The 24086-nt window shown below is 45.3% G+C and overlaps 1 protein-coding gene across 2 annotated transcripts in view; it reads left to right on the plus strand.

The window, feature by feature from the left end:
* Nucleotides 1-24086, plus strand: part of NUP205 (nucleoporin 205) — an 89760-nt gene that overhangs the window by 17308 nt on the left and 48366 nt on the right. The window contains exons 7-17 of one of the 2 annotated variants that reach the window (XM_038752439.1): nucleotides 2156-2320; nucleotides 4919-5094; nucleotides 6339-6455; nucleotides 7453-7590; nucleotides 9441-9591; nucleotides 11887-12092; nucleotides 14225-14407; nucleotides 16411-16461; nucleotides 18961-19170; nucleotides 21099-21198; nucleotides 21747-21884. In XM_038752439.1, the coding sequence (XP_038608367.1) occupies nucleotides 2156-2320; nucleotides 4919-5094; nucleotides 6339-6455; nucleotides 7453-7590; nucleotides 9441-9591; nucleotides 11887-12092; nucleotides 14225-14407; nucleotides 16411-16461; nucleotides 18961-19170; nucleotides 21099-21198; nucleotides 21747-21884 (1635 nt within the window). The remainder of the gene's footprint in view (nucleotides 1-2155; nucleotides 2321-4918; nucleotides 5095-6338; nucleotides 6456-7452; nucleotides 7591-9440; nucleotides 9592-11886; nucleotides 12093-14224; nucleotides 14408-16410; nucleotides 16462-18960; nucleotides 19171-21098; nucleotides 21199-21746; nucleotides 21885-24086) is intronic. The other variant, XM_038752440.1, reaches the window with a different exon arrangement.

Genomic DNA, 24086 nt, shown 5'->3' on the forward strand with positions numbered 1-24086 from the left:
TATGGTAGTAGAGAAGCAGCGTGGCTCAGTGGAAGGAGCCCGGGCTTTGGAGTCAGAGGTCATGGGTTCAAATCCCGGCTCCGCCAGCTGTGTGACTTTGGGCAAGTCACTTCTGTGAGCCCCACTTGGAACAACTTGATCCCATCGTATCCCCCCCAGCGCTTAGAACGGTGCTTTGCACGTAGTAAGCGCTTAACAAATGCCATCATTATTATTATTATTATTTTTTGTGCCTCAGTTCCCTCATCTGGAAAATGGGGATTAAGACTGTGAGCCCCCCCCGTGGGACAGCCTGGTCACCTTGTAGCCTCCCCAGCGCTTAGAACAGTGCTTTGCACATAGTAAGCGCTTAATAAATGCCATCATTATTATTATTATTAACACTGTTCTAAGCGCTGATTTGAATGTGTACAATTCATAATGTGGAAATAGCTTCCCATTGTTGGCTTTTCTTTCCCAAATGAGAGCTTTGGAGCGCTCCATTTTATTCCCTAGCAGTTGGAGAATACTTAGGGATGAAGACTGGAACGATTTAGCAGCAGGTGGAGAATTCCCTACCTGGATCTATGTTGCATCTGCAAATCCATCTCCCAGTTTATCTTGCTGGCTTTCCTAATTAGAACCTTGAGCCCTGGTGACTTCCAAAAAAGAAGGATTCCCTGGCAACTGTAAAGTTATTTCGCTGAAGTCTTTTTCATTCATTGCCCTGCCCCTCTTGAGCCACAAGTACCTTTGTTTAATTTTAGCAGTCCAGCGTGGCTCAACAAGTCTCACCAAACTGGAAATAGTTCATATTCCTGAGATTCTGGGTTCAGGTTTAGCACTTACCTCCATGGGACTTCGGATAAATCCCTTAACCTCTCAGAATATCCCCGCAACCAACTTCATAACATTGCTGGGAGGAAAAATAATCATGATTGTAAGTCATTTTCCAAATTCAAGCCACTAAATTAATTCTGATTTGTGTCACTGGTAATGAACAGCTATTTTGGGCTGGAATATAATTGATTTTGAGTTTCAGAGCCATTTAGTCAGAAACGTAACTTGTTTGTTTAGGTCTGGTCTGTCCTGTCCGTTCTCTTTGGCTTGGACCCAGTGAGAGACTGTTAAGTTTAAGATCATCATCATCAATCGTATTTATTGAGCGCTTACTGTGTGCAGAGCACTGTACTAAGCGCTTGGGAAGTACAAGTTTGCAACATATAGAGACAGTCCCTACCCAACAGTGGGCTCACAGTCTAAAAGGGGGAGACAGATGACTTTAATTTCAAAAGCCATTTCATTTAATACGTTAAATGTCCAGAATCTGTCAGTCAGTTGCATTTGTTGAGCACGTACGGGCAGAGCACTGTCCTAAGGGCTTGGGAGAGTACAGTACAACAGAGTTGGTAGACACATTCCCTGCCCACACAATAATAATAATGGCATTTATTAAGCGCTTACTGTGTGCAAAGCACTGTTCTAAGCGCTGACACAAGCTTACAGGCTAGAGGGGGAGAGAGATATTAATATAAATAACAGATGTATACGTAAGTGCCATGGAGGAAAAATTGAAGAAATTGACGTGAATAGGAGGGAAAAATGAACAGTTGATAAGAGTTGTGTTTATGCAATATTTATTTGCACAATCTCTGAAAAGGTGAATAAAAACCTTAAAAGGAAACCAAATGCTCAGTAGTCATTGCCATGTCATTCATACTTGTGCAGTAAAAATATCTGCAGTATCATCATCATCATCAGTCGTATTTATTGAGCGCTTACTGTGTGCAGAGCACTGTACTAAGCGCTTGGGAAGTACAAGTTGGTAACATATAGAGCCAGTCCCTACCCAGCAGTGGGCTCACAGTCTAAAAGGGGGAGACAGAGAACAAAACCAAACATACTAACAAAATAAAATAAATAGAATAGATATGTACAAGTAAAATAAATAAATAGAGTAATAAATATGTACAAACATATACATAGTATATAGTATATATATATATAGTATATATAGTATGGAATATAAATACTTAACATTCACTTTTTGTAAAGTATCTGACCCAAGAGAGCCAAGCTAACTAACCTGTTTGACTCCCCCCTGTATTGTATCTGAGAAATGAGTCTGTATTTGAGCATTTGTTTTTGATCCACTTTTTTTTTTTCCCCCTCCCAGATCTAATTCATCAGCTCCCCCTGTTAACAGAGAGACAGTACATTGGGTCAATCCACGCTCGCCTTCAAGACTCGCAGCTTTGGAAGCTCCCTGGTTTGCAGGCCACTGTTAGACTTGCCTGGGCCCTGGCACTGCGAGGGATCTCCCAGCTCTCCGAAGTGACCGGTAAATTTGCGGGAGGACGCGGTTCCTCGCGTCTCAGAGATTTTCAGGAATGGCGCAGCCGTTCAGTCGTATTTATTGAGCGCTCCCTTCGAGGCCCTACTGAGAGCTCACCTACTCCAGGAGGCCTTCCCAGACTGAGCCCCTTCCTTCCTCTCCCCCTCGTCCCCCTCTCCATCCCCCCCATCTTACCTCCTTCCCTTCCCCACTGCACCTGTATATATGTATATATGTTTGTACATATTTGTTACTCTATTTATTTTACTTGTACATATCTATTCTATTTATTTTATTTTGTTAGTATGTTTGGTTTTGTTCTCTGTCTCCCCCTTTTAGACTGTGAGCTCACTGTTGGGTAGGGACTGTCTCTATATGTTGCCAACTTGTACTTCCCAAGCGCTTAGTACAGTGGTCTGCACACAGTAAGCGCTCAATAAATACGATCGATGATGATGATGATGATGCTTACTGTGTGTAGACCACTGTACCAAGCGCTTGGGAAGTACAAGGAGCAAGAGAGTTGAGAGATTCTCAATTAAATCTGGGCCGGAACTTGGAATGTGTCTGCTGGGGGTACCCCAAAATCAAATCTTACCTGGGTTCTAATCCCTGCTCTGCCGCCTGTCTGCCGTGTGACCTTGGACAAGTCACTTCACTCCTCTGGGCCCCACGTTACCTCATCTGTAAAATGGGGATTAAGACTGGGAGCCCCATGAGGGACAGGGACTGTGTCCAGCTTGATTTGCTTGTCTCTGCTCCAGTGCTTAGTAGCCTGGCATATAGTGAGCGCTCAACAACTACCACAATTACCACCAGAAAGTAATTGTAGAACGTTCATTTTGTCTGCTGCAGACATGAAGGCTCCTTTTCGAAGTGGTCGAGTGAGCTGCCCAGTTGTGTTTGCTAGAGTCGTCGTCTTTCTCCTCAAAGAACTTATCTCCAATTTTTTTTGTAATGGTACTTGTTAAGCGTTTGCTATGTGCCAGTCACCGTAGAAAGTGCTGGTATAAGTACAAACTGATGAGATTGGGCACAGTCCCCGTCCTGCGTGGGGCTCACAGTCTTCATCCCCATTTTACAGATGAGGAAACTTAGGTCCAGAGAAGTGAAGTGACTTGCCCAAAGTCACACAGCAGGCAAGTGGCAGAGGTTGAGTTGGAATCCGAGTCTTTCTGACTCCCGGGCGCGTGCTGTATTCACTAGGCCAGGCTGCTTCCCTGCATCTGGTAAAGCGGCCACGCGATCTCCTCAGAAAGCAACACCTTGCCCCTTGCTGATGACCGTTGAAATGAAGGAAGTCCTGTATATAATGATTGCGGGTAGGGACCGTCTCTATATGTTGCCCACATGTACTTCCCAAGCGCTTAGTACAGTGCTGTGCGCACAGTAAGCGCTCAATAAATACGATTGAATGAATGAATGAATGGTCCTCCCCGCTGGAGAGCAAAGTGTCCTTTTTCGCCAACCTCGGATGTAGCACTTTTGTATTTGCCTTTTCAAGTGAGGCAGACAATATCTTGGGCTACGTACGTGGGGAGATAATTGAAAATTTAATCTCATGGATCTAAACTTAATGCAAGCCATGTTAACAACTCAGCCAAGACTGCCTGAGGATATTTCAATTCTGGATTGATTGTATTGATTGAGAAGCGGCGTGGCTCAGTGGAAAGAGCCTGGGCTTTGGAGTCAGAGTTCATGGGTTCAAATCCCGGCTCCGCCACCTGTCAGCTGTGTGACTTTGGGCAAGTCACTTCACTTCTCTGGGCCTCAGTTACCTCATCTGTAAAATGGGGATTAAGACTGTGAGCCCCCCGTGGGACAACCTTGTAACCTCCCCAGCGCTTAGAACAGTGCTTTGCACATAGTAAGCGCTTAATAAATACCATTATTATTATTATTAGTGATTATGTGGGCTGATCTGTAACTTATTGTATTAAGCTCTTACTACATGTCAAGCACTGTTCAAAGTGCTAGGGTAGGTAATAATAATAATGGCATTTATTAAATGCTTACTATGTGCAAAGCACTGTTCTAAGCACTGGGGAGGATACAAGGTGATCAGGTGGTCCCACGGGGGGCTCACAGTCTTCAGGTACAGGATAATCAGATGGACACAGTTCATGCCTATCTGGGGATCACAATGTAAGTAGGAGAGAGAACAGGCACTGAATCCCCATTTTCCGGATGAGGAAACGGAGGCACAGAGAAGTGAAGTGACTTGCCCATGGTCACCCAGCAGGCAAATGGTAGAACTGGAATTAGAACCCAGGTCCTTTGATTCTCAGGCCTATGCCCTTTCCACTAGGCTAAGCTGCTCCTCACATGGGCTTTGTTGTGTGGAGAGAGAAAGGATAACCAAAGGCGAGGGAAAGGAGGGGCAGGGTTCACAAGCGAAGGACAGTCTCTCTCTCTCTTTTCTGTAAGCCTGAATAGTTCCATTTTTGCCAGAACAAGTTAAAGATGTTATCCAATTGCCCTCTCTCATTAGCAATTTTGAGCATTGCAGACGTTTTACGTGCGAGCTGAGTTAATTCTTTTTCCCCTTCCTTTCCCCTTCCTCTCTCCTCTCTATCCCCCTCTGCCCCCCCCAATTTTCTTAAGCTCTTGCAGAATTCACAGAAGCAGACGAAGCGATGGCAGAGCTGGCAATTGCCGACAACGTCTTCCTTTTCCTCACGGAGTCCGTAGTGGGATCAGAAAACTTCTACCAGGAGGAGTTCTACATCCGGAAAATCCATAACCTCATCACCAACTTCCTCGCCCTTATGCCAATGAAGGTAAATTAGATTCATTAGGTGCATGGGTTAGGAAGTGATGGATCCAGTTGATACGTTAATCCGGCATGAATGTCTCTGCTGTTTTGGAAACAAAACGACCCCTTTGATGTAGCCTGGGGTCTGGAGCCTTAGGTTTGTGTGCACTTTTTGACAAGACTATGAAATATGGACTTTTGGTGGGTAGGATGGTGCCTCGAAGTGGCATGAATACAGTTGGCCCTTTGGTAGTGAGGAAAAGCTTTTCAAAAGAATGTATTTTGAAGGGAATGTATTCAGAAATCCGGCTATCAGAAATTTGAGACATAAAGGGCTTAGTTGAAGGATGCTTGCTCGCAGCACAATTGTCATCTGCAAAAAAAAAAAATCTCTTTCGTTAAAACAAAAATTGTGCGAGAGAAGGTGTTTTTTTAAAAATCGTAACTCTATGTTTCGATGCCTTATTCAAACCTGGGTTTCTCCTCTCAAGACCAGAGCTATAATTGTATTTATTCTGATGGTATTGACACCTGTCTACTTGTTTTGTTTTGTTGTGTGTCTCCCCCTTCTAGACTGTGAGCCCGTTGTTGGGTAGGGACCGTCTCTGTATGTTGCCGATTTGTACTTCCCACGCGCTTAGTACAGTGCTCTGCACACAGTAAGCGTTCAATACGATTGAATGAATGAATGAATGAATGAAAACATTAGCACCCAACCCAATTTGCTTATATCCACCCCAGTGGATATAAGTACATTATATTACAGTATACAATTATACTGTATACAATGCAGTATACAGTATACAATTAATATATTAATTACAGTGTATATTAGTACAGTGCCTGGCACGTAGTAAGCGCCTAACAAATACCATCATCATTATTATTAATTTGTACCTTTTGAGTCCATTCTGCAGGTGGTTAATGGTTCATTTTGAATTAGCTCTGACTATTCTTTGGCACATATGGTCAAGCCTGTGGTGGACAACAGCTGTCGGGCCGATCTTGGGACCAAACCATGAGTGCAGACAAATGAAATACTGGCCAGAAGTCCAGACCTTTCCCTGCGTTTTCCACTTGCCTTGATCCCTCTGGGAAAACGGTCTGACCTCAGTAGGCGGGGGCGGGTACTTGGTAGGGAGAGATCATTTTAACCTGAAAATACACAATGAATAGAAGGCACAGATTGAAAGAAGAAAAATGCCTCCTTTGGAAGTGCTCCATGTTGGTAATTTCGCAACCCCTTCCACCTTGGCTGAATTTTTAAAGGTGAAACAGCTGCGAAACCGAGCAGATGAAGATGCCCGGATGATTCACATGAGCCTGCAGATGGGTAACGAGCCTCCTGTCACCCTGCGGAGGGATCTTGAGCATCTCATGCTACTGGTGAGCCAGACTAGTTCGTGTTTTCACGTGTCAAGGGGTTTGGGTTTTCTTTTCCTCCTGGTGAACTCTTCTGTGTCATCATCTTCATCATGATCATCTCTATTCGTTGAGGACATATTGTTTGCCGAGATGCCTGAGATAACACAATCAAGGAATTAAGTAGATAATAATAATAATGATGGCATTTATTAAGCGCTTACTATGTGCAAAGCACCGTTCGAAGCTCTGGGGAGGTTACAGGGTGATCAGGCTGTCCCACGGTGGGCTCACAGTCTTAATCCCCATTTTACAGATGAGGTAACTGAGGCACAGAGAAGTTAAGTGACTTGCCCAATGTGCTTGCGTGCGAGAGCTACTTATTTGGTTCCGCCTTCAGCCTCGTGTAAGGGCCTACTCCTCAGTGCAGTGTCAGAAATACCTTGAGGATTGAAGAGATTTCAGGGCCTGTTAAGAGGGAGGAGGGAGGAAAGAAGATGGGGAAAAGGAGGGTCTGTGTTGGGGATGAGAGGCCTGCTTTCCCAGACGTAGGCTCAGAAAACGGGGGAGCCGGTGGTTTGTAATTTTTATATTTTCTTTAGATTATAGATTATAAACTATCTATATTAATGTCTGTCTCCCCCTGTAGACTGTACGTTCATTGTGGGCAGGGAACGTGCCTGCCAACTCGGTTGTATTCTCCCACGCACAGTGGCCTGCACGTAGTAAGCGATCGATGAACACCATTGGTGACTTTATGTCGGGATAGGGTTGGTTAGAACAGTGCTCTGCACATAGTAAGCGCTTAACAAATGCCATTATTATTATTATTATTATTATTGGTTGTGGAAGTAGGAGACAGGTTCCCTTGTGTGGATGTCCTCATTACCGATAATCTTCATTAAATACCCGGAACTGTCTTTGCATCCCCTGACAATTTGTTGGAAAAGAGGGGCCCTGCGTTGCTGAATGGTTTGTTCGGAAATGATTCGAAAGTTTGTCCCAAACCTCTCTCTTGCAGGTGGCTGAGCTGTACAAAAGGAATCCCTTTAATTTGGAGCTTGCTTTAGAATACTGGTGTCCGACAGAGCCTCTCCAGGCTTCCACAATCATGGGGTCTTATCTCGGGGTAGCTCATCAACGACCTCCTCAGCGCCAGGTGAGTCGGGTTCCAAATTGGCCAGTGCGGAATCCAGTTTGTATCCTGTGTGTAATTTCTGTAATTCACTGTGCGGCTAGTGCTAAATAGCATCGTGTCGGTGGTCTTGTTTGGTTGAATTGTTCCAGTCGCTCCTATGAGAGGCTGCAGCGAAAGGATCATTGCAACAGTGTTTTTGTTTGGTGAATGAACGTTCCTCTTTTTACACCAGCCGTAGGAAATATGGCAGCTTTCTTTATATTGCCCTCTTATTATTGTTGTTCATTCATTCAGTCATATTTATTGAGCGCTTACTGTGTGCAGAGCACTGTACTAAGCGCTTGGGAAGTACAAGTTGGCATCATATAGAGACGGTCCCTACCCAACAACGGGCTCACAGTTGTTTAACAGCTTACCATTGTGTCAAGCACTGTTCTAATCGCTGGAGTTGAGAAGGTTACCTTTCCATCCTCTCTGTTTTGTAGCAGGACCTATTTACCATCGTTTATTTCGAAAAACTGATTTGGGTAGCGGGAAACCTGTAAGAAAAATACAGATCTGTATATGGCTTTTACTCCACTTTTGCGTCCCTCCCCTCCCCCTGTGAGGATGGTTTTGTATGTCACAGGGCGGGGATTCAGAAATCTTGAGTTCAGATCCCACATGTATCATTGCCTCTGGCAGCTTTTGGTGAGTCGGTCACATTTGCACCTATGTTTGGTATCCTTAAGGTGCTGAAAATGGTGCCATGGCATCCATTAAGAACTTAGTGTTGAACACTGGGATAAGCGCAAGGTTGCCACATGGGACACAGTCCCTATTCCACAAAGGGGTAATAACATTCTCCCTTGCCCCCATTTTCCAAATGAGGAAGCTGAGCGCTGTAACTTGCCCCAGTTCACACAGCAGGCCAGTGGCAGAGCTGGGACGTGAACTCCCGAGACAGAGAACAAAACAAATCATATTAACAAAATAAAATAAATAGAATAAACATGTACAAATAAAATAAATAAATAAATATCAAGGGCGATGTACATGCAAAGGAGACACAGAGGGCAGAGTGGGTAAGAAAAACGAGGGCTTAGTTGAAAAAGGCCTCGTAGAGGAGATGTGATTTTAAAAGAGTGTTAAAAATGGGGAGAGTAGTGGTCTGAGAATATAAAGCGTCCAGGCAAGAACGAGAAAGAGAAGCAGCGTGGCTGAGTGGAAAGAGCACGGGCTTTGGAGTCAGAGGTCATGGGTTCGAATCCCGACTGCCAATTGTCAGCTGTGTGACTTTGGGCGAGTCACTTCACTTCTCTGGGCCTCAGTTCGATCATCTGTAAAATGGGGATGAAGACTGTGAGCCCCCCGTGGGACAACCTGACCACCTTGCAACCTCCCCAGCGCTTAGAACAGTGCACTGCACAGAGTAAGCGCTTAACAAATGCCATCATCATCATCATCATCATCATCCCGAATCCCTGTCCTGTGCCCTCTCCGGTGGGCAGTGCTGCCTCCGGGTAGGGAAAGAATCCGGAAGAAAGGCACCTCCTGTACGAAGCGGAGGTTGGATTTTCCAAGCCAGTTGGCTTCATTCGTTCAGTCGTATTTATGGAGCACTCACTGTGTGCAGAGCACTGTAATAAGTGCTTGGGAGAGTACACTACCGCAACAGACACATTCCCCGCCCACAACGAGCGCACAGTCTTGGTATCCCCCAGTCGACCAGGCAATGGATATTTTTAGTGCCGGGGGTGGGTGGCACGTTGACTATCACAACATTTTGCTGCTCGCGGCTAAGACGCAGCCGCGGAACCCCGTTGGCTAGCGCACGTGACCCCGAAGTTGCGTTCCATCGGCTGTGACCCGTCCCCTCTCCTCCTTTTCAGGTTGTCCTGTCAAAGTTCGTCAGGCAAATGGGGGACCTCCTTCCCCCCACCATTTACATCCCGTACCTGAAGATGCTGCAGGGGCTGGCGAGCGGGCCGCAGTGTGCCCACTACTGTTTCAGCCTGCTCAAGGTTAACGGCAGCAGTCACGGTAAGAGACGGCTTCAAGACGGAACTGATCTTCCACCTGCCCCCGCCTGCGTTTAATCCCAGAAATCCCCGGTCGGTGTTCTGGGCAGAGTTTTAGTCCGAGAGGTAGCCCGGAAAGATATTTCTGTGAAATCTTGGGTGACGAGAGAGAGGCCGAGGTCAAGGGAGTTGGTGGGGTGTGACTTCTGCCGTCCGACGGCGGTGCCTTCTGATTTTTTTCCGTTGACCCGGCACTTGAACGTCCAAAGTATTAAGTAAAAGCCGGAAACCGTTTTGCCGACTGGCCTTGTAGCAGCTTTTAGGGCGGCCGCTGTGAATCTGTCAGATGTTCGCGATGACTGCCCGTGTCTTCTGATTTTTTTCGGTTGACCCGGCACTTAAACGTCCAAAGTATTAAGTAAAAGCCGGAAACCGGTTTGCCGGTTGGCCTTGTAGCAGCTTTTAGGGCGGCCGCTGTGAATCTGTCAGATGTTAGCGATGACCGCCCGCTCTTTCCCCTACCAGATGTCTTGGGCCAGGTGTCTCCCGTACCAGATGTCATGAGAAGCAGCGTGGCTCAGTGGAAAGAGCACGGGCTTTGGAGTCAGAGGTCATGGGTTCAAATCCCGGCTCCGCCACTTGTCAGCTGTGTGACTTTGGGCAAGTCACTTCACTTCTCTGTGCCTCAGTTACCTCAACTGTAAAATGGGGGTTAAATCTGTGAGCCCCCGCGGGACAACCCAGTCTCCTTGTAACCTCCCCAGCGCTTAGAACAGTGCTTTGCACATAGTAAGCGCTTAATAAATGCCATCATTATTATTATTATTATTGGGCCCTGCTGCACGTTATGGGTTCCTGGAATCCCCGAGGGGTCGGGAAGCAGGGAATAGCACAGACCACGGGGATGGCGGCTGCCGGCAAGTAGAGATCCAAACCCCAGGAGCCCCTCTGCCCGTTCGAAGGACAGAGTGCGTGGAGGGAAACGTACAGGGGCAGCAGATCAGAGCCAGCGACATTAACTGAGAGAACGGTTACCGTCAGCAGGCCAACTCTTTCCTCATCGCCCCTTTTCCTTCATCTCACTCAGCAGTTTATTTTGATCTGTTCTCTGCCTCGCACTATGCGTTTTCCCCCTGCCTTCCTTCGGGTTTGGGGTATCACTGTGGTATTTGTTAAGAACTTACAATGTGCCAAGCGCTGTACTGAAAGCTTGGGTAGGTACCAAGCTGACTGGACACAGTCCTTGTCCCACACGGACCTCACAGTGTCCGGGGGAAGGAAGATGGGTATTCAGTCTCCATTTTACAGATGAGGAGACCGGGCCACAGAAAGGTTAAGGGATTTGTCTAATGTTACACAGCAGGTCCGTGGCAGAGCTGGGATTAGAAGCGCTTAGTACAGTGCTCTGCACACAGTAAGCGCTCAATAAATACGATTGAATGAATGAATTAGAACCAATCCTCGATTCTCAGGCCCGTTCTCTTTCCATTAGGCCATGCGGTTTCTGGGTTTCTTTCTCTAGTGTGGCGACATTTTGAAAGACACCGTCTTTTCACTCTGTTTCCAACCTTATCCTCGTTACTCCTTCAGAATTCCTTTCTCACTTGACCTTACTTTTCCTCCCATTGCTACAGCCTTTATAAGGAGTCAGAGGGAAACCTCGTGAAAAAGACCAGCACATAAACTCACTAGGTGTTTGTAACATTTTGACAGAAACACCGCACTGAATGTCAACTTAGGATGTACGGTGAGGTTAACACCGATGCAGAGAAGCAGCGTGGCTAAATGGAAAGAGCACAGGCTTGGGAGTCTGAGGTCGTGAGTTCTAATCCTGGCTCCACCGCTTGTCAGCTGTGTGACTTTGGGCAGGTCACGTAACTTCTCTGTACCTCAGTTACCTCATGTGTAAAATGGGGATTAAGACTGTTGGCCCCACCTGGGGACAACCTGACAACCTTATATCTATCCCAGTGCTTAGAATCAATCAATCAATCAATCAGTTGTATTTATTGAGTGCTTACTGTGTGCAGAGCACTGTACTAAGCGCTTGGGAAGTACAAGTTGGCAACATATAGAGACAGTCCCTACCCAACAGTGGGCTCACAGTCTAAAAGAACACATAGTAAGCACTTAACAAATATCATTATTGTTATTATTATTATTATTATGCAGGCAAAACCCAAGGAAAGCATTTCTTTCCAAATGCAAGGAGGGCATTGTTCTTGGAACAAAAATCTCCATCCCCTCTACTTTTGGGTGAGTGAAGGGGGTAAAACGCGAGTCCCTGAGCAGCGTGTTCTGTTTGTATATTTTCTAGCGGAAAACATCCAAGGAGCCAGTGGCAGCCCTGTCTCCTGGGAGCACTTCTTCCACTCTCTGATGTTATATCACGAACACTTACGGAAGGACCTACCCAGCGCAGATAGCGTCCAGTACCGTCACTTACCCCTCCGAGGCATCACTCAGAAGGAGCAGGATGGATTGATTGCCTTTTTGCAGCTCACCACCTCCATCATCACCTGGGTAGGCCTTCCGGAGGAGACTTTGAGCGGGAGGGTCTTTATCTTCTGTATTTGGCAGGCTCCACCGTTCCCCTCCCCAGTCTGGTGTGAGGATGATGATGATGAAGATGGCATTTGTTCATTCATTCATTCATTCAGTCGTATTTATTGAGCGGTTACTGTGTGCAGAGCACTGTACTAAGTGCTTGGGAAGTACAAGTTGGCAACATATATTCATTCATTCACTCAGTCGTATTTATTGAGCGCTTACTGTGTGCAGAGCACTGTACTAAGCGCTTGGGAAGTGTAAATTGGCAATGTGTTTTCATTCATTCAATCGTATTTATTGAGCGCTTACTGTGTGCAGAGCACTGTACTAAGCGCTTGGGAAGTATAAATTGGCAACGTATATTCATTCATTCATTCAATCGTATTTATTGAGCACTTACTGTGTGCAGAGCACTGTACTAAGCGCTTGGGAAGTATAAATTGGCAACGTATATTCATTCATTCATTCAATCGTATTTACTGAGCGCTTACTGTGTGCAGAGCACTGTACTAAGCACTTGGGAGAGTGCCACGCAGCAGAGTCGGTAGGCACATTCCCTGCCCACAAGGAGCTTACGGTCTAGAGCAGGGATTAAAGTCGGCGTGCAAATGTGCCCAGACTCAGGAACCAGTGAAATCAGGCCGTAAACTAGATTAAGATGTAACGAGTAAAAACAGAAAGTGTCAGTCGCGATTATTGAGTGCTTACCGTGTGCAGAGCACTGTGCTAAGTGCTCGGGAGAGGATAATACAGTGGAGTAGGTAGATGCTAGCTCTCTTCCTCCCTTCAAAGCCCTACTGAGAGCTCACCTCCTCCAGGAGGCCTTCCCACACTGAGCCCCCTCCTTCCTCTCCCCCCTCCTCCCCCTCCCCATCCCCCCCCGCCTTACCTCCTTCCCCTCCCCACAGCACCTGTATATATGTATATATGTTTGTTTGGATTTATTACTCTATTTTATTTGTACATATCTATTCTATTTTATTTTGTTAATATGTTTTGTTTTGTTTTCTGTCTCCCCCTTCTAGCCTGTGAGCCCGCTGTTGGGTAGGGACCGTCTCTATATGTTGCCAACTTGGACTTCCCAAGCGCTTAGTCCAGTGCTCTGCACACAGTAAGCGCTCAATAAATATGACTGAATCTCTGAAATCTCTGAAATGCGATTGCTGCTCCCAGGCTCTAGTGGGGGAGACAGACTTGAAATAATTTCCAGGTGAATGAGTGTATAAAGGTAGCAGTTTAGCGAGACACCTGTTGGCATTTATTCTACGTTCCTCTGTCCAGAAAGAATGTGGTCCTTTGGTTGGCTAAGTGGGTTGGCCAAGCCCCCTTTTCCCAGACTGAGCCCCCTTTTCCCGGACTGAGCCCCCTTTTTCCTCTCCTCCTTCCCATCCCCCTCGCCCTACCTCCTTCCCCTCCCCACAGCAACTGTATATGTGTTTGTCCAGATTCATTACTCTATTTTACTTGTACATATTTACTATTCTATTTATTTTGTTAATGATGCGCATCTAGCTTTACTTCTGTTTATTCTGACGACTTGACACCTGTCTACAGGTTTGGTTTTGTTGTCCGTCTCCCCCTTCTAGACTGTGAGCCCATTGTTGGGTAAGGACCATCTCTATTTGTTGCTGAATTGTACTCTCCAAGCGCTTAGTGCTCTGCACACAGTAAGCGCTCAGTAAATACGATTGAATGAATGAATGAATGAATGCCGGGGCTAATCGTAGTTTTGAAACGGGGGCTGGTCTGAACAAGTCACTTCTGGGCTTCGGTTTCCTAAATCTAGAAATTAAGGTAACGTAGCTCAAAAAGGACTGTAGAAATCACAAATCACTCTGTGCCTTTTGCTTGCCCTCCGTTCTTTCAGCCTGAGTTCAGAGCCCAATATAACTGAGGAATCCTCAGCAACTGGCGGGGACCGTACTTCGTTTTCCTCCGAAAGAGGATGGGCTCAGGGTGCCCATTGGGTTTGCATTTTCATGTCCCACCGGGCGCGTTTTTCTTAAACTTCACCCATTTCCATGTGAAATACAAGCCGCAAAGCAGCAAAGCCAAGTCTCAGAAGTGAAAAGCTGTGGTTTCTCTGTCCTCGTTAAATCCCGCAGAGTGAAAATGCTCGTTTGGCTCTCTGCGAGCACCCTCAGTGGACGCCGGTGGTTGTAATTCTGGGCCTCCTGCAGTGTAGCATCCCTCCCGTTTTGAAAGCCGAGCTGTTGAAGACGCTTACCGCCTTTGGAAAATCTCCTGAAATAGCCGCTTCCCTCTGGCAGTCCTTGGAATACACCCAGGTAGAGAATTTTGAATTGTTGTCTGTTAAAAGTGCATTTGAAAGAGGGCTCCTGCGGGGCATTTCTTGGTGGTTTCGCAGATTTGCTTTTCTTTTTCAACGTGGTAAAGCATCAAACCAGTCTCACTGTTTCTGTATTTGTCATGATATCGGTTACCTATACTTCACTTTACTGGACGCTCCTAGAGTGTAGTGAGCCGTGCATACCTTGATTCTAGGTGTGGTTATTAGGCAGAAACATCATTCAGCAACTCTGAGTTTCCCCGGGCAACGTGCTAGGCCCCAAGGTATGTAAAAATGAACCATTTGACAGTCCTTCACTTGGAGAAGATCACTTGTCTAAATAGGGAGAAAAGGGCACACTGCATTACCTAGTAGAAGATCTGGATGTTCTTTTCCACTTTCCTGGAAAATTCACTCCTGGAGAACCTTAGAACAGTTCAACCATTTTTTTTTTCTTTTTATAAAGTGGGAAGGTGGTATTTTTTTCCTTGTAAACTATAAGATCTTTGGGCGATGAACTGTTTGCTATCATTTTCTCAGTTTATTGCAAATATGACCTGTGTGTCAATCTAACAGTGGTATTTATTGAGTGCTTACTGTGCACTGAATGCTGTACTAAGCGCTTGGGAGAGTATAACACACACTATAATAATAATGGCATTTGTTAAGCACTTACTATGTGCAAAGCACTGTTCTAATCAATCAGTCAATCGTATTTATTGAGCGCTTACTGTGTGCAGAGCACTGTACTAAGCGCTTGGGAAGTACAAGTTGGCAACACATAGAGACAGTCCCTACCCAACAGTGGGCTCACAGTCTAGAAGGGGGAGACAGAGGACAAAACCAAACATACTAACAAAATAAAATAAATAGAATAGATATGTACAAGTAAGATAAATAAATAGAGTAATAAGTATGTACAAACATATATACATATATACAGGTTCTAAGCGCTGGGGAGGTTACAAGGTGATCAGGTTGTCCCACGGGGGGCTCACAGTCTTAATCCCCATTTTACAGATGAGGTGACTGAGGCACAGAGAAGTGAAGTGACTTGCCCAAAGTCACACAGCTGACAGTTGGCGGAGCTGGGATTTGAACCCATGACCTCTGACTCCAAAGCCCGGGCTCTTTCCATTGAGCCACGCTGCTTCTCAACTATAACTGTAGTGCTTCTCACTGTAACGGACGCATTCCCTGCCTCCAAGGAGCTTCCAGTTTAGGCCAGAATCCAGATGCCATATAGTCGTGAAATCAAAATTAGAGCACTGAAACACCTTCAGGAAAGCGAGCTAGAAAAAAAAAAACGAACCCAGGAAATTCTGCAGAGAAGTTTTTTCAGACACGGCAAGCTACACGCATTTTTCAGTTCATCCGAGGGAGGTTTTGCAATCCCTGATTTGAGGCAGATGAAATGTAGTCATGATAATTGTGGTATTTGTTAAGTGCTTACTACTAAGCACCAGGGCAGCTATAAGATAATCAGCTCTTCCCATCCCAGTATAATAAGGAAACATCAGGAATGTTTGTTGATGGTGAACAAAATGCAGGTTTTTGTACTTTTTACCTGCTCTTAACATCAAGTGGAAGACTTATTCCTAATTAGGTAGGAGACTTCATTCTGTTTGATTTCCGCAAGCACGAGTGGTCATGCCTTTGGCTCTTAGTGCTAATTAGAAAAATGATTTTGCTTTGAAGTTTCGATCTTATTTTTGTCCAAAGGAGAGCACTGAAACAATTTCAGAATCCTCTTTAGCTTTTTAATGAATGGAATTGGCTTAACGGTGCCCCTGAATTATAATTACATTGGGTTTGTGCACATTCTTGGGTCAGACAAGACCGAAGGCTTAGGGAACGGAGAACTTTAGGACAGCGTTAGTGGATGCTACTATAAAATCTACTAGATACAACAGGAGTTTAGCAATGCCTAAATGTCGTGCTGCAAAGCTCTTCTTGACAAACTAAAACGATTTCGTAATATGTCTGTCTTTATTTTCCAAGATATTGCAGACCGTACGGGTTCCGAGCCAGAGGCAAGCAATTGGCATCGAGGTAAAGTCTTCCTGTCTTTCGTATCTATGTCTAGAAGATGATTTTTTGTTTTAATGGTATTTGTTAAGTGCTTACTGTGCATTAAGCACTTTGTTTTAATGGTATTTGTTAAGTGCTTACTGTGCATTAAGCACTTCTGTAAGCGCTGGGGTAGATATAGGCTAATCAGGCCAAAGGCAGGCCTGTCCCACTTTCATTTATTCATTCATTCCATCGTATTTATTGAATGCTTACTGTGTGCAGAGCACTGTACTAAGTGCTTGGGAAGTCCAAGTTGGCAACACATAGAGACGGTCCCTACCCGACAACGGGCTCACAGTCTAGAAGGGGGAGACGGACGACAAAACAAAACATGTAGACAGGTGTCAAAAATCATCGGATTAAATGGAATTACAGCTATATACACGTCCTTAACAAAATAACATAGTAAATATGTACAAGTAAAATAGAGTAATAAATCTGTGCAAACATATATACAGGTGCTGTGGGGAGGGGAAGGAGGTGAGGCGGGGGGAATGGGGAGGAGGAGAGGAAAAAGGGGGCTCCGTCTGAGGAGGTGAGCTCTCAGTAGGGCTTTGAAGGGAGGAAGAGAGCTAGCTTGGTGGATGTGCTGTTGGGTAGGGACTGTCTCTATATGTTGCCAATTTGTACTTCCCAAGCGCTTAGTACAGTGCTCTGCACACAGTAAGCGCTCAATAAATACGATTGATGATGATGATGATGATGTGCGGAGTGAGGGCATTCCGGGCTAAGGGGAGGACGTGGGCCAGGGGTCGACGGCGGGACGGGCGATTTGGAGCAGGTGGAGGAGACTCAGTCAGGAGGGAGAACGGGTATTAAATCTCCGCTGTCCGCTTCTAGAAACGGGGGCCCAGAGAGGTTAAATGATTTGCCCCAGGTCACAGAGCAGGCAAGTGATGGAGCTGGGCTGAGAACCCCGGCCCCCTGATTCCCTCGCCCGGGCTCTCTCCACTAGGCCATGCCGTTTCTCACGTGACTTCACGTTTTGCCTCTAACTGTTTCGGTAAACCTGCTGTCCTTTTCCAGTTTCAATTAAGCCCTCTGAGTCGTCCGAGTTTTGTCACGCTCTTCCAATTAAGATAAAAGTGGTTTCCAAAAACTGAAGCCGACACTTCAGGCCTGAGTTAAGGCTGCCACAATGTCTTGTGCACAGAGTCCCGTACACCGGGGCTTCAGGATGGCAAGAATGTTCCCATATTTCCTAGAGAGAGGACAGTGGAAGCAGATTACTTGGGTCATCCTTGACAGAATGTCAGTGCTGTAGTTATTCAGTAGTTTAACTAAAATCCAGAAATATTTAAGACTTTTAAACCCTTCCCCACAGCACCTGTATATATGTATATATGTTTGTACATATTTATTACTCTACTTATTTACTCATTTTACTTGTACATATCTATTCTATTTATTTTATTTTGTTAGTATGTTTGGTTTTGTTCTCTGTCTCCCCCTTTTAGACTGTGAGCCCACTGTTGGGTAGGGACTGTCTCTATATGTTGCCAACTTGGACTTCCCAAGTGCTTAGTACAGTGCTCTGCACACAGTAAGCGCTCAATAAATGCAATTGATTGATTGATTGATTTTTGTTTTTCGTGAGGCATGTTAGGTCCTTTTATTTCTGGGTTCTAATCCCATTTCTTAGAGAAGCAGCCTGGCTCAGTGGAAAGAGCATGGGCTTGGGTAAGAGGCCATGGGTTCAAATCCCAGCTCCGCCAATTGTCAGCCATGTGACTTTGGGCAAGTCACTTCACTTCGCTGGGCCTCAGTTCCCTCACCTGTAAAATGGGGATTGAGACGGCGAGCCCCCCGTGGGACAACCTGATCACCTTGTAACCTCCCCAGCGCTTAGAACAGTACTTCGCACATAGTAAGCACTTAATAAATGCCATTATTATTATCATTATGATTGATTGATTAATCCTGGCTCTGCCACTTGTCTCCTGTGAGACCTTGGGCAACTCATTTAACTTCTCTGTGCCTGTTACCTCCTAGGTAAAATGGGGATTAAGACTGTGAGCCCTATGTGGGGCAGGCACTGTGTCCCAGCTGATTAACTTGTTTCTACCCCAGTGCTTAGTAATAATAATAATAATAATAATGGCACTTATTAAGCGCTTACTATGTGCAAAGCGCCGTTCAAAGCGCTGGGGAGGTTACAAGGTGATCAGGTTGTCCCACGGGGGGCTCCCAGTCTCAATCCCCATTTTACAGATGAGGTAGCTGAGGCACAAAGAAGTGACTTACCCAAAGTGTCAGAGCTGACAGTCGGTGGAGCCGGGATTTGAACCCATGACCCCTTAATCCAAAGCCTGTGCCCTTTCCACTGAGCCACGCGGCTTCTCCGTTAAGGCAGACTAACACAACTAACTCTGTTAGTGCGGCGCCCTGTAAGTAAGTGTTTAACAAATACCGTAAAAGCCAACAAATGTAATTTTTCTTCCGCGTCAAGCTCCGGTGTTCTTTTCTCCCCCGGATTAGGTGGAGTTGAACGAAATAGAGTCCCGATGTGAGGAGTACCCTTTGACTCGCGCCTTCTGTCAGCTTATCAGCACCCTGGTGGAGAGTTCCTTTCCTTCTAACTTGGGGGCGGGACTGCGCCCGCCCGGCTTCGATCCCTACTTGCAGTTCCTCAGAGATTCCGTGTTCCTCCGATTCCGCACCAGAGCCTACCGGAGAGCAGCCGAAAAGGTGAGCTTTCACGGGGAGCGGGCGGCTTTGGAACGCTTGATATCTCGCCCTCTTTCTGCGCTGGCAAAAATAATAATAACGATAGCATTTATTAAGCACTTACTACGCGCAAAGCACTGTTCTAAGCGCCGGGAAGGTTACAAGGTGATCAGGATTACCTTGTATCCCCCCAGCGCTTCGAACAGTGCTTTGCACACAGTAAGCGCTTAACAAATACCATTATTATTATTTAAGCACTTATTACGTGCCAGGCACTGTACTAAGCGTTGGGGTAAGATACAGGTTAGACCCGATCCCTGTTCCGCATAGGGCTCACAGTCTTCATCCCTATTTTACAGCTGAGGTAACTGAGGCACAGAGCATTCATTCATTTCGGTCGTATTTATTGAGCGCTTACTGTATGCAAAGCACTGTACTTAAGTGCTTGGGAGAGTATAGTATACCAACAAAGAGATACATTCCTGCTCTTAACAAGTTCACAGTCTAGGGGGGAGACAGACATTAATATAAATTAAATAAATTATAGATATACAGAGGTAGGTACTTATGTGCTGTGGGGATGGGAGGGAGGGCGGATGCTGGAGCAAGTAAAAGCGACGCAGAAGGGAGTGGGAGGAGAGGAGGGCTTAGTCAGGGAAGGCTTCATGGAGGAGCTGTGCCTTCAATGTAGTTTTGAAGTGGGGGACGGCAATTATCTGTCTGATATGAGGAGGGAGGGCGTTCCAAGCCAGAGGTAGGAGGTGGCGGAGAGTTTGGCGGCAAGACAGACGAGAGGGAGGTACAGTGAGAAGGTTAGTATTAGAGAAGTTAAGTGACTTGCCCAAGGTCCCACAGAAGACAAGGGGCAGAGCCGGGATTAGAACCCAGAACCTCTTCCGATTCCCAGGCTCTATCCACTGGGCCACGCTGCTTCTCTTTTCTTCAAGCCAGGAACATAGTACTTCATCTCTACCAACTGTGTTGGAATTAGCATTTAGTACAGTGCTTTGCACACAGTAAGCGCTCGAATCCCATTGATGGATTGATTGATAGTGGTTCTATACCTTCCGGCCCATGTCCTATCCTAGAGTCACAGGGCTGAAAATTTGGTTGACAAACCATCTCCCAATCCTAAAACTCTGAAACTATCCCAGCCAAAAGAAACTCCTTATCACCATCAATTGTATTGAGCGCTTACTGTGTGCAGAGCACCGTACTAAGCGCTTGGGAAGTACAAGTTGGCAACATATAGAGACAGTCCCTATCTTTAAAGGCCCTAGATGAAGCCAAAGCAGTCTCCCTTAGGATCCTGCTCCATTCCCCCCAGTGCCGGGAAGTTTTTTTTTATACCACACGTAAAACCGTCCGTTTTCAGCTCATTCTTGCTTCGCCTTGTTCCGTCCGCAGTGAAGCGAGAGGTCTTGAAGTGTGGAATGTGGTTTCCTATTGGGAGTTGGATGCATTTGCGGTAACCTTTGAGTTATTCTTCAGTTTCAGTAGCCTCCCAAGAGTTCCGACTGAAGTCAGCATCACTCCTACATGGAGTGGGCTACTAGCTCATCATCCTTGAAATAGTCCTGTTTTTCTCCTCAAAACCTTTTAGGAGTGGAAGCAAATGCTCGGGAGCAGCCTTGTCAATAAGCACAAAATGCGTCTGGAGCATTTTTATAAGAGCCCGAAGATAAGAAATCACTATTTCTTTTGTGTTTTTATAATTCTTGGCCTACGTATTTGTTTTTTGTGGTCAGTGGCTCTCTTCACGGCTGACTTGGGAAAAGACTGTAGCAGTACAAAAGTGGATCCGAGTGCTCACGAAAAGTATTTTTGCTTTTTGAAATACCTCAAAAGCTTAGCACCAGAATGCGAGTTGGAAAACTATTGGTCCCAGTTCATAATGTTTTTTTTTTTTTGTGGGTTTTTTTTGTGTGTGTGTGTGATTTTTTCTCTAGTGGGAAGTTGCAGAGGTGGTTCTGGAGGTGTTTTATAAGCTGCTGAGAGACTATGAACCTCAACTTGAAGATTTTGTTGATCAGTTTGTGGAATTGCAAGGTATTTATGTTCTCTTTCTTTCAAATTAGGCTATTTTTTAGCTGCTGTTGAATAGACATTAGCATTTTGGCCTTTTTGGTGTCACCCCACTGCCCCAGGGCACGGTAAAAAAAAAAATTAAGCTTTGAGTGAACAACAAAGACCCCCCAAATTAGGTCCTTTTGTACTGGCTCAGCTTTGCAAATGACCATTTTCCAAGGGGGATTTGTCTTAGAGTGTTATGCGGGGTGTGTGTATACACGCAAATAAACGTCCACACAGTCTTCTACATTCCAGCTTCCGGGGCTCCATTCAATAATTAGAATAATTATTGTTATAGTAGAATAATTGTAGCCTGGACTATGGAATGGAATAAGCTGAACTAATGTCGCATTTTGTCCTGCTGACAGTTGGTTTCCCTGATGAAGAGATTGTTGATCTTGAACATTTAATGGTTGGGTTTTTTTTGGTGGGGGGAGCCGGGGATTATGCTCTTCATTACCTTGTTGATTTGTTCTCCTGCCTGGAAAAGATAGTCAAACCCTGCTGATGCCTTGTCTGATTTTTAGGAGAAGAAATCATAGCCTACAAGCCACCTGGATTCAATCTGATGTATCATCTTCTAAATGAATCACCAATGTTGGAGCTCTCTCTCAGTCTGTTGGAGGAAGGGGTTAAGCAGTTGGACACTTATGCATCTTTTCCAGGTGAGTTTTTTTTTTCTTTTTTCTTTAATGGTACTAGTTATGCATTTACTATGTGCCAGGCACTGTACTGAATGCTGGGGTAGATACAAATTAATCAGGTTGGACACACTTCCTGTCCCACATCAGGCTCATGATAGTAATAATAATAATAATAATAATAATGATGGTATTAAGTGCTTACTACGTGCCAAGCACCATTCTAAGCGCTGGGGTAGTTAGAAGGTAATCAGGTTGTCCCACATGGGGCTCACAGTCTTGATCCCCTTTTTTCATTCATTCATTCATTCAGTTGTATTTCAGAGGGGATAACTGAGGCACAGAGAAGTGAAATTATTTGCCCAAGGACACACTGCAGACAGATTAGAACCCAGGTCATTCTGACTCCCAATCCCATGGTCTTCCCAAGTGAGTCATTTCCGATGGGAGTTTGGGCAAGGTTTCATCATCATCAATCGTATTTATTGAGCGCTTACTATGTGCAGAGCACTGTACTAAGCGCTTGACAGTCAGTCTTGTTGGTGGTGATTTGAATTCTGTTCATTCTTTGATTTGATTTTCTTTTGTTTCTATTACTACTACTTGGCTGACACCGATTCAATTTTCCCCAAAGCCATGTAGCCCTATTCTGAATCATCAGCGATGAATATGTCCGCTGGCTCTCTGGGACAGCTCTGCTCATCAGGGGTCCTGAAAGGGAGAGGGCTAGAAATTTCTAAGGGAGTTCTAACAGTGTCTGAGGATCTTTCTGCCTTTTAGCTCCGAGATAATAATAATAATAATAATAATAATAATAATAATGATAGCATTTATTAAGCACTTACTATGTACAAAGCACCGTTCTAAGCACTGGGGAGGTGGTTGTCCCTCAGGGGGGCTCACAGTCTTAATCCCCATTTCACAGACGAGGTAACTGAGGCCCAGAGAAGTCAAGTGACTTGCCCAAAGTCACACAGCTGACAAGTGGCAGAGCTGAGATTTTAACCCATGACCTCTGACTCCAAAGCCCGGGCTCTTTCCACTGAGCCACGCTGCTTCATAGGATTATTATTATTAGTACTGTCATTAAGTTATTATTATTCATTCAATCGTATTTATTGAGCACTGTACTAAGCACTTGGGAAGTACAAGTTGGCAACATATAGAGACGGTCCTGACCCGACAACGGGCTCATTATTACTATTATTAGTCATAGGATTATTATTATTACTGTTACCGTCATTGGGCTTTTCAGTCTGGAAAGACAGAAGCGGAGGGGGGCATGGTTGAAGTCTGTTTAAACCATGAAAGCTGAGAACAGAACAAAAATGGAATTGTTGTTGACCAGTTCTCCGGCCAACAGGACGTGGAGGTTTGTCCATCGAAACCTCAGGGTGGGAGGTTCAATAAAAGAAACACGTATTCATGCAGGAGGTGACACTTGTCAGCTGTGTGACTCTGGGCGAGTCACTTAGCTTCTCTGTGCCTCAGTTACCTCATCTGTAAAATGGAGATTGTGAGCCCCACATGGGACAACCTGATCACCTTATTTCCTCCCCAGCGCTTAGAATGGTGCTTTGGCACATAGTAAGCGCTTAATAAATGCCATTGGTATTATTATAAGCATATGGAATTTGTTACCAATCAATCAATCGTATTTATTGAGCGCTTACTGTGTGCAGAGCACTGTACTAAGCGCTTGGGAAGTCCAAGTTGGCAACATCTAGGGACGGTCCCTACCCAACAGTGGGCTCACAGTCTAGAAGGGGGAGACAGAGAACAAAACCAAACATATTAACAAAATAAAATAAATAGAATAGATCATCATCATCATCATCATCAATCGTATTTATTGAGCGCTTACTATGTGCAGAGCACTGTACTAAGCGCTTGGGAAGTACAAATTGGCAACATATAGAGACAGTCCCTACTCAACAGTGGGCTCACAGTCTAAAAGGGGGAGACAGAGAACAAAACCAAACATACCAACAAAATAAAATTAATAGAGCAGATATGTACAAGTAAAATAAATAAATGAATAGAGTAATAAGTATGTACAAACATATAGACATATATACAGGTGCTGTGGGGAAGGGAAGGAGGTAAGATGGGGGGGGGGTGAGGGGGAGAGGAAGGAGGGGGCTCAGTCTGGGAAGTCGTCCGCGTATTAAGTTTTTCCTTTTCACCAGCACCTTAAGACTGAGAGCGTGTTAGATTGGGAACCGG

The sequence above is a fragment of the Tachyglossus aculeatus genome, chromosome 10, assembly GCF_015852505.1.
Source record: "Tachyglossus aculeatus isolate mTacAcu1 chromosome 10, mTacAcu1.pri, whole genome shotgun sequence".
Taxonomy (NCBI): Eukaryota; Metazoa; Chordata; class Mammalia; order Monotremata; family Tachyglossidae; genus Tachyglossus; species Tachyglossus aculeatus.